At 53.1% G+C, this 11,351-nt stretch overlaps 1 protein-coding gene across 1 annotated transcript; it reads right to left on the minus strand.

The window, feature by feature from the left end:
- Positions 1 to 6,580: 6,580 nt before the first annotated feature.
- Positions 6,581 to 10,736, minus strand: MVB12A (multivesicular body subunit 12A). The gene is made up of 9 exons (XM_065931784.1): positions 10,550 to 10,736; positions 10,331 to 10,429; positions 10,098 to 10,194; positions 8,538 to 8,664; positions 8,070 to 8,189; positions 7,885 to 7,991; positions 7,586 to 7,647; positions 7,203 to 7,259; positions 6,581 to 6,981 (listed from the first exon to the last, which is right to left on the minus strand). Exons 1-9 carry the CDS (start codon positions 10,637 to 10,639, stop codon positions 6,919 to 6,921), a joined length of 822 nt encoding a protein of 273 aa, XP_065787856.1. The 5' UTR covers positions 10,640 to 10,736; the 3' UTR covers positions 6,581 to 6,918.
- Positions 10,737 to 11,351: the final 615 nt, after the last annotated feature.

Below are 11,351 nucleotides of genomic sequence, written 5' to 3' on the forward strand. Positions count from 1 at the left end.
TCCCTGTATATATGTGCTCATTCTAGTCATAATCACCAAAACATGGAAACAACACAAATGTCCATCAACAGATGAATGAATAAACAAAAAGTGGTGCATACGAGAATATTCCATACAATGCAATAGTACTGAACTGTGACAAGGAATGGAGCTCTGACCCACGCTACAGCATGGATAAACCTACCAAACGTCAGGCCAGACATGGGAAGCCACATGGTGTGTGATCCCATTTATGTGAAATGTCCTGAACAGGCAAATCGATAGGGTGTAGATTAGTGGTTGCCAGGGGCCGGGGTGGGGGATGGAGAGTGATGGCTAATAGGGACAAGGTCTCCTTTGGGGTGATGGAAATGTTCTGGAACTAGATATAGGTGATCCATGAAGTAAATGACACTGAGCTATACATTTTAAAAGTGAATGTCTGGTGTTCCAAGAGCCAGCTGCTGCAGACCTGGCTTAGGGAGCAGTCATGCGACCTGTACCTCAGTTTCTTTCTTTATAAAAATTGGACCAGAGACTGCCCGGGTGGTCCAGCGGCTGAGCATCTGCCTTGCAATGCAGGGGATGAGGGTCCTTGCGCTGCAATTACTAAGCCTGCTCACTCCGGGGCCCTCATGTCAAAGCAAGAGAGCCCGAGTACGGCAGTTAGACTGGATACAGCCAAATAAATAAGTATATTTTTAAAAATCAGGCAAATTCCCCCAGCTCCCACATAACACAGCTCTTGAGGACCAAATCAGAAAGAGTGTCAGTGACTCCTCTCCAACGCAAGTAGCTATTGGCATTTTGGTGCACTTTAAGGTGTAGACAGCATCTGTCAAAGATGTGGCCTTGGTTTGGGATCATCAGAACCAAAGACTGACACGATTGCTGAGATGTGGTTTATCTGGGAAGTGACAGAATCCAACTGCCAGTGAAGGAAACTGGGGTTCGATCCCTGAGTCTGGAAGATCCCCTGGAGAAGGCAATGGCAACCCACTCCAGTATTCTTGCCTGGGAAATCCCATAGACAGTGGAAGCTGGCAGGCTCCAGTCCATGGGGTTGCAAATTTTGGACACCAGTTAGTGACTAAACAACTTCCCCCAGAAGCCCTGGAGCCCTGCAGGGGACACCAACGAGCAAACGGCCCTGAGGGCAACTAGGACTCCATCCCACTGGGGACCCCACGGAAACGCATAGAACACACATGGCAATTGGTCCCACTCCAGGGCGAAGCGGCTGGGATGTTTATCCTCTTATCACCCTGAGATCTGTTCCTGGGGTAACTGACCCGTCACATTCCTGGCCTTCCCTATGTACCAGCTAGACATGCTCCTGTGATCACAGGAGGCCCCAGGCAGAGTCACAGGTGTTTGCTGTGAGTGGCCTTCATCGTGCAGAGACTACTGTGGAGGGGAGGGAGGCACAGATAGCATCTGTTCAAGCTTCAGGCACTTTTGCAAAGGCAGGCATAAATGGGATATTGAAAGCACTTACCTCTGCTCTCTGTGATTGAGAAGAACTATTAATTTTTGGATGTCCGCCAACACCTTGCCTAACTCCCACAGGGGTCACCACTGTTGTCCCCTCAATACAATCCCTGGTCTCTCTCCTTTACTTAAAAAAAAATTATTTGTCTTCACCAGGTCTGAGTTGTAGCATGTGGGATCTAGTTCCCTGACTAGGGATTGAGCCTGGCTCCCTGCATCCAGAGTGCAGAGTCTTAGCCATTGGGCCACAAGGGAAGCCTCTCTCTCTGCTTTACTTCTTACTTCCTTTGGAATGATGACATTTAGAACAGAAGGCCAGATGCCACCTTCAGGGAAATTGCTCAGAGCAATGAGGGGCCCATTCCCATCAAAGAATACTTTATTCAAACCCTTTAAAACATATTTTGGTGAAATAAGAATTTTAAAAGACTTCATGAGTCTTCCGTCTTCAGGATGGTTCTAGGTACAAGGCAAATAGAGCCTCGGACTCAGAAGACTACCTCAGATGCCAACTGAGTTTATTAGGATAAATGGAGCAGGAATGACAAAAATGGCCCCTGAAAACCCAGCACACTCTCTTTCCCTGATTTAAATACACTTATCATTTGTATCAGTTATTTATTGCTGCATAACAAATTATCCCTAAAGATCAACAGCTCAAAACAATACCTATTTCTTATCTGACAGTTTCTGTGGGTCAGGAATCTGGCATGACTCTCCTGAGTCCTCCCCTTCACACTGTGATCAAGATCCAACCAGGGTAATATCTGCTTTCAAGCTCACTTTGTGGTTGTCGGCAGGATTCAATTCCCTATGAGCTATGGAACTGAGGCCCTTGGTTCCTTGATGGCTGTTGGCCAGAGGCTGCCCTCAGTTCTGCCACATGTGGGTCTCTTTATAGAGCAGCATGTATCATCAAGGACAGCAAGAGAGCCTGCAACAAGATTAAAGTCTTGTATTTTAAACTTAGTTACAAAAGTGAAGTCCCAGAACCCTTACTGTATTCCATTGGTTAGAAGTAAATCTAGGGACTGCCTGGTGGTCCAGTGGCTATGTCTCCATGCTCCCAGTGCAGGAGGCCTGGGTTCAATCCATGGTCGGGGAACTAGATCCCACATGCCACAACTAAGAGTTCAAACGCCAAAACTAAGACCTGGCTCAGCCAAATGTATAAATAAAAACATTTTTAAAAAAAGAACAGGCAGAATGAATGATGGGAGAGAAGCCTTGGGGGATTGGGCAGGGAGGGGGCCAAAGGGGATGCTCAAGTCTGGCACAGATCAAGGCTCTGATTTGGGGTAGGGAGAGAAGCAGGGACCAACATTTAAATACAAGGGTGGGGTTTGGGTTTCCCTGGTGGTCAGATGGTAAAGAATCTGCCTGCAATGTGGGAGACCTGGGTTCGATCCCTGGGTTGGGAAGATCCCCTGGGGAAGGGGATGGCAACCCACTCCAGGATTCTTGCCTGGAGAATCCCACAGACAAGAGGAGACTGGTGGGCTACAGTCCATGGAGTTGCAAAGAGTCAGGCACAACTGAGGGCTAACACTTTCACTTCCATAGTGTGGGGTTTTCCACTAGCAGAGGCCACTAGGACTTGCATCCTCCATCCACTCCGCATGGACTTTGGGCTGCAGAAACCTTCCGGCAGAGAAGGACTTTCAGAGCCAGGAAGTATTTTTGCAACAGTCAACATGGACAGTGGAGAGACACGCCCCCACAAAAATTCCCCCTCAGAACTACCCTTTGAGGTGAGGACCAGTGAGATGCCCATTGTATAGATGGACACAATGAGGTATAGAGAGGTTAAGCCATTGCTCAGGGTGACCAGCTAGTGAGCGTTGGAGCTGTGACTGCTTGTCTCCAGAAATCTCCCTCTCAGAACTCAGGTCCCTGCAACTACCAAGCTCTCAGCACCCAGGAGTGAGCAAAAGGCAAAAGGATAAATCTTCTCTTCATTCCCCTCCCCTGTGCGTGCATAGTTGCTTAGTCATGTCCAATTCTTTGTGACCCCATGGACTGTAGCCCACCAGGCTCCTCTGTCCATGGGATTCTCCAGGCAAGAATCCTGGAATGGGTTGCCATTTCCTTCTCCAGGGGATCTTCCCAGTCCAGGGACTGAACCCAGGTCTCCTGCATTGCAGGTGGATACTTCACTACCTGAGCCACCAGGAAACCTCCCTCCCCTGTAGCTCAAGATGATATAAGCTCAGTCAGAGTGTTGATCAATGTGGCCCAAGTCAGGAGTTGGGGGCCCAGGGGACAGGCTCCATTGGGATCCTCTGGTCCCTTTGTGAGGCTCTCTGTCGCCAGGCCCTGTGGGGTTCAGAAGGTTGTGATTTTGCAGAGTCAGTGACCTGGCCACGATGACTGGTCCAGTGGGACGCAAGGCCAGCCCAGGTCATCCGGGGGCCCCTGGTCACACACGGATGCCCTGGAAAGTGATCTGGGGCTGGTTTCAGGGTGGCCGAGATCCCAACCAGGGAGAACAAACAGCCTTTGCTTCCCAGCTGGATCAGATTCCACGGCTGGCGCCACAGCAGCCTGGCTGTGCCCAGAACGGGGAGATTCCAGGAGATATCTTAGCACCAGGGTCCTAGCTTTCCCAAGGCAGCTGACGTGTTGGGGAGGGGTACATTTTGCAGTCTCCCCCTTCCCCCTCCCTCCTCCCAGACAGATCATGTCTCCATCCTCAGAGTCCCAGTTTTGGGCTATACCTCCTCCCTCAGACCCCAGGGCAGAGGACTCTCTTCCCTCAGACCCCTGTGCTGGGCAGTGTCTCCCCACTCTGCTTCCCCATGGCACTGGTGTTAGCCACAAGTGCCTGGATGAATGGCACATACCTTTGGGACCCCCATGTGATCCTTTCTGGCCAATGAGCTGTGAGCAGAACTTTGACAAGGCGCTTCTAGACCAGAGCATTTAATTGACTGCATGGGTCCACCCCCACTGCCTTGGAGAGATGCTGGCCACCCCTTCAGGTGTGTTTCCTTGCAACCATGGCCAGCAGCCTGTTGCCACCCTGCTGTGGGCATGTGGTGTGGATGAGAAATGGCTGAGATGGTGAAGAATCCACCTGCAATGCAGGAGACCGGGGTTCAATCCCTGGGCCGGGAAAATCCCCTGGAGGAGGAAATGGCTACCCACTCTAGGATTCTTGCCTGGAGAGTTCCATGGACAGGGCAGTCTGGTGAGCTATAGCTACCCATGGGGTCACAAAACGTCAGATATGACTGAGCGACTCACACTTTTCACTTTTCACAGCCAGCAGCCTGTTGCCGCCCTGCCATGGGTGCGTGGTATGGATGAGAAATAAGCCACAGCCTTCCCCCGCTGCAGAGATGTGGGGAATGTTCCTAACTGCAGCGGCAGCGACACCTGGGCCACCCTGATGCCACTGGGACCCGAGGAAGGGAGAACAGAAAAGGAAGCCACATGAATGGGAGAGATGGTATGAGCCCGGGGTGGTTCATCTAACAAAAAGACGTCAGTTGCTCAGTTGTATCTGACTCTCTGTGACCCCATGGACTGTAGCTTGCCAGGCTCCTCTGTCTGTGGAATTCTCCAGGCAAAAAAACTGGAGTGAATAGCTTTTCCCTTCTCCAGGAAATCTTCCCGACCCAGGGATCGAAATAACACCAGATCTCCAGCATTGCAGGCAAATTCTTTACCATCTGAGCCACCATTGCCTATTTCTTAACACAAAGAATTGACTCTCATTATTCACAGAGTTTGCATTTGCTAGTTCTCCTACTGGCTCAAATCTGTGACTCCCAAATTAACACTTGCACTGCTTTAGTGGTCATTTGGACAAATACAGTGAAGGGGGGAAAAAAATTTTTTTTTTTGGGCCACGTTGCATGGCTTGCAGGATCTTAGTTCCCCAATCGCAGACTGAAAGTGGCTACTGCAGTGAAAATGCTGTGTCTTAACCACTGGACCACCAGGGAATTCCCAGTGCAGGGAGAAATTTGAGTCCCAGAGGTATGTGTTCGCAGCTGCGCTGGGACAAGGCGATGCTCTGCCTTCCCATTGCAGCTCACAGGCACCGTTCCTGAGGTCTAGGTAGTGGCATATTTTTCATTTTTGTGCTTTTTCATTGGTGATTTTTGCTGTTCGAAAAGGTCTCCAGGTGTGGTTCTGAAGAGCTGTCTAGTGTCCGCAAGTGCAAGAAGGCTGGGATGTGCCTCCAGGAGGACACACTGCTAGATGAGCTTTGTTGGGGCTTCCGTGGTGGCTCAGTCAGGAAAGAGTCTGCCTGCAATGCAGGAGGCCTGGGTTCAATCCCTGAGTCTTGAAGATCCCCTGGTGAAGGAAATGGCAACCCATTCCAGTATTCTTACCTGGGAAATCCCATGGACAGAGGAGCCTGGTGGGATACAGTCCAGGGGATCGCAAGAGTCAGACATGATTTTGCTCAGACATGAGTTATAGGACTGGTGGTTGTGAGTTCACCATTAACAAATCAGCTGCGTGTTAAAGGTGTCTTGAGACGCACAGAAAACCAGGTTGTGTATTGATTAGTTGAGAAAATGTGATCAGAGGCTTAGAGGAACCTACTTGTGTCTCCCAGGGCCACCAGTATTTCCTAATTCAGGGTTCCTTCCACTTTATAGAGGATAACTATCATGATTCATGAGAATTCATGGTTTGTGTCTGCCACACGGTAGAGGAAAAGAGATACAGATAGCAGTACAGTTTGATGGTTAAGAAAGCAGGCTCTGGGTTCGAATCCCAGCTCTGAATTTAGCCACCTCCTGCCTCAGTTTCACTATCTGTGAAATGGCCACAAAACCAGGACTTCCCACTGGGCTCAGGAGGACTAAACGAGATACTATCCAGCAGATACTAGTGAGAAGGTCCTCACAGTACAAACCGTAGCTGTTACTATTACAACTGTTAGGTGCAATGATGGAGGGGCGGGACCCAATGTGGTCCAGAATCAGGGCGTAAGCACTGTTGAGCCTCAGTTTCCCCCTCTGTAGAATGGGAGTGGCAACAATGCCCCCTCCCCTCCAGGTTTACCCCCACTTGCTCAGTGTGCATCCACCCCAGCTCCTACGAGCCAGAGAGACACACAGTCAGGATGGAGATTATAGACAACCTCTGGACAACGTGGTGTTTATTACCAGGAGGACACCCGCATGGCCTCCAGGCACCAGAGAGTTTTGACACAAAGGACTTGAAGGCACTGGTTTCATTTAGTCCAGCCCCCACCCCTGTCCACTAGGGCCCGGGAGATAGGAGAACCCATCACCGAGAGGACCAGTCACGCTCCCTCCTCCAGGCTGCAGCTCCTCCAGGTGGCCGAGGGTCCGGCATGCCTTGCACTGCCAAGGGTCCCAAGGTGGAATGGGCTGGGCAGCTGCCAGTCAGCGGACTGGGGGTGGCCAGGGGGGTGGTGGGCGGTGTCAGGTGTGGCGGCTCCTCCCTGGGACCGCTGAAGGGCTAAGAGACGCTTGGAGGCAGACGGGCAGCTGCCGTCTTCTCCACCACGAAACCGTAGTTGTACTGGGGGTTGAGGAGGGGAATGAGGGGAGAGTACAGAGTGAGACAGCAGCCACTGGCGGGGGGGGGGGGGGGGGGGGAGGCGCCCGAGGAATGATGGGCTTGGGGCATGAGGGATCTGGAGCCCTCAAGGTGGGTTACAGCTGGGACAGAAGGGGGGCCCAGGGGAGCCGAGGGTAACCTGCATCCCCCCAACTCCGCCCCCTCCCTATTCCCACACCCACCTCCGCCTCAATGTCCGCCAGCGATTTGATGGTCAGATCAGCAAAGGCAGAGAAGGCCTGGCAGGCAGGGGCAGGTCAGTCTGGGACAGGGACCCCCAACCTGGAACCCCCGTCCCCCCGTCTTCATGAAGGGCCCCCTGAAGATTTGCCTGAACATCATCTCCCCTTCCTGCCACTGCCTCTCGCCTCCCAGCATCCAGCTGCCCCTCCTGAACCCCCCATTCCAGAAGGAGACCCTCCCGCCCCCACCCCTTGGCCTCCAGCCTCTTCCCACGCAGGAACTCCCCTCTGTGCTGGATACACATGCTGATACGCCCTGCATCGTGGTGACTAGAAGCTCAAGGGGTGGGGACAGACCCAGACTGCCCAGGACCTGGACTCACCAGGGGACCACAGCTCTTGCCCTCGAATCGGGGGTGCAGCGTGAAGGGAACCCCATCCATGGCTGAGGAAAGCGGATGAGACGGGTGGAGCTGAGGCTGAGGAGACCTGAAGCCCGCCTGTTGCCTACCCCACCCCAAGAAGGCCAGCCCAGAGGTCTCGGCTCTTCCCAGTCTGGACAGAACAGGGCAAGCCCAGGGCTGGTCCAACCCTGCCCTGGCCTCTACCTGGGGGTACAGCCTCGAACCAGTCTTACCCCCACCCCCACCCCAGGGCGTCAATCTCCCCACCCTGCTCTCACCTGAGATGCCATAGAGGTTGGAGGCCTCGTAGATGGAGTCGCTCCTCCGCAGGGTGGAAGCCCGAGAGCCCAGTCTGGATAGTGTCCGCTCCGGGAAGCCACCCTTGCTGATGGAGGCAGGACAGCCCAGGTCAGAGACCCCATGCTGAACCTGCCCCCCCCCGCCCCATAGCCGGAGGACTCACCTCGGCTGGCCAGGCGAGTCCAGGGAGAGGTCCCTCACATCTCGGCTAAGAGCTCGGGGCTTGGGCACTGGCCGAGGGGCCTTGGCCTTCCTGCACCAAATGGCAAAGCCCCCCATATCCCTAGGGGAGGAAGAAGAGAGAGAAGGGGCTCTGGCCTGACGTGCAGCCAGAGATGAGAACAGCGGCCAGAGGGAAGACGAGCTCTGGTGACCTCACGTCTCAGCCTACACCATCAGCAACATCCTAACACACTGCCGGGTTCAGTCACCATATCAGGCACTTTAGACACACTAGCTCCTCACCACCGCCCAGTGAGATCCCAGTACAACTGTCCCCATCTTAACATGTGGAAACTGAGGCACAGCGAGGTGGCAGGAGGGATGGGGGGACTCATGGGAGTCCCTGAGAGTCAGAGGGGTAGGTAGGGAGTTGGGAGGGCAAAGAAGGAAGTTGGGGGAGCAGGCCTACCCTACTCGCAGGTATCCAGGGACTGTCTTGGTTTTCCCACTCAGTCGGATGTCAAAGACAGCTGTGTCCGCGGCCCCCAAGGGCACCAGCTTCACACACATGCGTTTCTTCTTGGACACGGAGGCCTCTGGGAGTTGGGGGGGGGGTGGGGAGCAAGGGGGTGAGAAGAGGCAAGAAGCAGGGAAGGGGCCCCAAGATGGCTCCAGATCACTCTCCAGTGTGCTGTTTAAGGGAGCTATCTGTATGGCGTGGGGCAGTGGTTATATCATGAATGGTAAAGTCATAGGAAGAGAACCCATGATGCTTTTAGGAGCCATTGGGACAGACTTATCTTTGGTGACATGGAGGAGCACTCATGGGGAGGTCATGGGGACCACAGTGAGGGTGGGGAGCTGTGGGATCAGATAGAACTGGGTGCCCATGCTGGCCCTCCAAACTCACTTTCCCTCAACCCTCTAACCCAGAGATAGCAAACTACAACTGATAAGCCAAATCTGACCCAAAGTCTGTTTTTGTCTAGCTCATGAGCTAAGCATGTCTTTTACATATATGCATATATATGTAAGGGCTTTCCCAGGTGGCAGTGGTGAAGAACCCGCAGGAGACATAAGAGACACGGGTTTGATCCCTATGTCGGGAAGATCCCCTGAAGGAGGAAATGGCAACCTACTCCAGTATTCTTACCTGGAGAATCCCATGGACGGAGGAGCCTGGCAGGCTACAGTCCACGGGGTCGTCAAAAGTTGGACATAACTTAGCGACTAAACAACATTTATCTATTGGTACAGGACTTGGCAAACTTTTTCTGTGAAGGGCCAGGTAGTAAATATATTAGACTTTGCAAGCCAGATGAGGTAGTAAATATATCAGACTTTGCAAGCCAGATGGTGTCTATTGCATATATATGCATACTAAGTCCCTTCAGTCGTGTCCAACTCTTTGCAACCCGCCAGGCTCCTCTGTCCATGGGATTCTCCAGGCAAGAATACTGGAGTGGATTGCCATTTCCTCCTCCAGGAGATCTTCCCCACCAGGGATGGATCCCGCGTGTCCTGCATTGGCAGGCAGGTTCTTTGTCACTGAACCACCAGAGAAACCCACCAATAGATATATGCTGACAGTCAAATACAAATGACAAGACACAGGGATGGCATGGGAGGCAGGGAGAGCCTGGTGATTAGAAAGCAGAGCAGTCAGGGCTGGGAACTGGGAGAGCAGCCCCTGTACAAAAGCCTGGAAATGGAAAAGAGAACTGCGCCTGGATCAGCTTGGCTACAGTGTAAGGAGGTGGAGTAGCAACAGGAATAAAACAGGTCGCACAAACTGAACACTTACTCTAAAGAGAGAAACATTTTTACGCAGGGCAGGGTTCATCATCCCGCCCTAGATCAATCCTCAGCCAACACTGCCATTACCCAGAGCATCGAGGGGTCGGCCAAGGCTCAAAAATCGCGCGCCTATGGTCCTTCCATTCCCTCCCTGATCTCCCCTGCAGAGACGAACGAACTTGCCCCTCACCCCCTCCACACACCCCACCCCTGCCTTCGACGTGGGACTCACTCGAGTCCAGGGGGTCGCAGACTGGTGAGAATCCCGGCGGGAGGGGGCTCTTGTCCACTAGGATCTGGATGTCGACCACCACGTTCTCCTGTGGATTCTGGGGGCGGGGGCGGGGCGCGGGGGGAAACAGCGAGAATCACTCAGCCGCACGGACCGTGTCCCTGGCATAATGCTCCGCGAATGGACAGGGGGAGTGGGAAGATCGGGGGATTCCGAGGATGGGAGCTCGTTACCTCCAGGCTGCCCAAAGGATTGAGGCACAGGAAGTAGCCAGATTTCTGCGCGAACGTCTTGCCGAAGCTGGCGGGCGCCCCCTCCACAGTGCAGAAGATCTACAGCGCGAACGCGGGTCAGAGCCAGGAAATTACCTGGCCGCAGCCGCTGCTGCCCCCATTCAACCCCCGGCCCCTCGTGCCGCCGCCTTCCCGTCCCCGGCCCCTGACATCGCTCACCGCACTGAATCCCCGCGGCGGGGGCGCCGAGGCCGACGACCAGGCTAAGCCAGCCAACGGCATCCCGTTGGCCCCAGGCCCCGGATCCATCCTCCAAAACAGGCACCGAAGGCGGCAGACAGCCTCGGACCTTCCTGCGGCAGCTGGACTACGGAGTTCGACAGGAATCTGAACTACAACTCCCAGACGCCCTTGCGATGTCGGGGGGGGGGGCGCCAGGAAACGCAGTATGCGCGTGCCGTGAAAGCCACCGGTCAATCTTGTGGAGACAAGGAGCCACGCCCCTCAGGTGCGCCTGTGGGAGACGTTTGCGGAAAACTGTCTCGCTTTCACCTCAAGCCCAGCGACTTCTGCCGGAAATGTCTCGCTAGCTGGGAATCAGAACTACATTTCCCAGAATTCCGTGCGGTATCAGCCTTTCCTCCAGAGCTGCTGTCATCGGTGTTTCCCGGAAATTTCCGAGAGAGATATGAAAAATCCGCGATTTTTGTTCCCGGAGGTCATCCCAAAAGACACTCTCATGGGTTATACAACGATTAGTAAATAATGGAAAGTACGGATCAGTGTGAGCCGTGAAATCTTGGTGTAACTTGAGGATTTATTCACACATATAATTAATTAAGATGGTATAAAAGTATTTAGAATGGCTAAGTGCTTTTACACGCTTAGATGGAAAATATGGTCAACTGGGGAACGGAATATTATCTACTCGCATGCGTGTTCCAGCTTTTTACTGTATTATCGATTAGTCCACTGCCTGTTTTTTTGTGCCACATGAGAGCAAAAAATGTTTTTTATATTT

The sequence above is a fragment of the Muntiacus reevesi genome, chromosome 1, assembly GCF_963930625.1.
Source record: "Muntiacus reevesi chromosome 1, mMunRee1.1, whole genome shotgun sequence".
Lineage (NCBI taxonomy): Eukaryota > Metazoa > Chordata > Mammalia > Artiodactyla > Cervidae > Muntiacus > Muntiacus reevesi.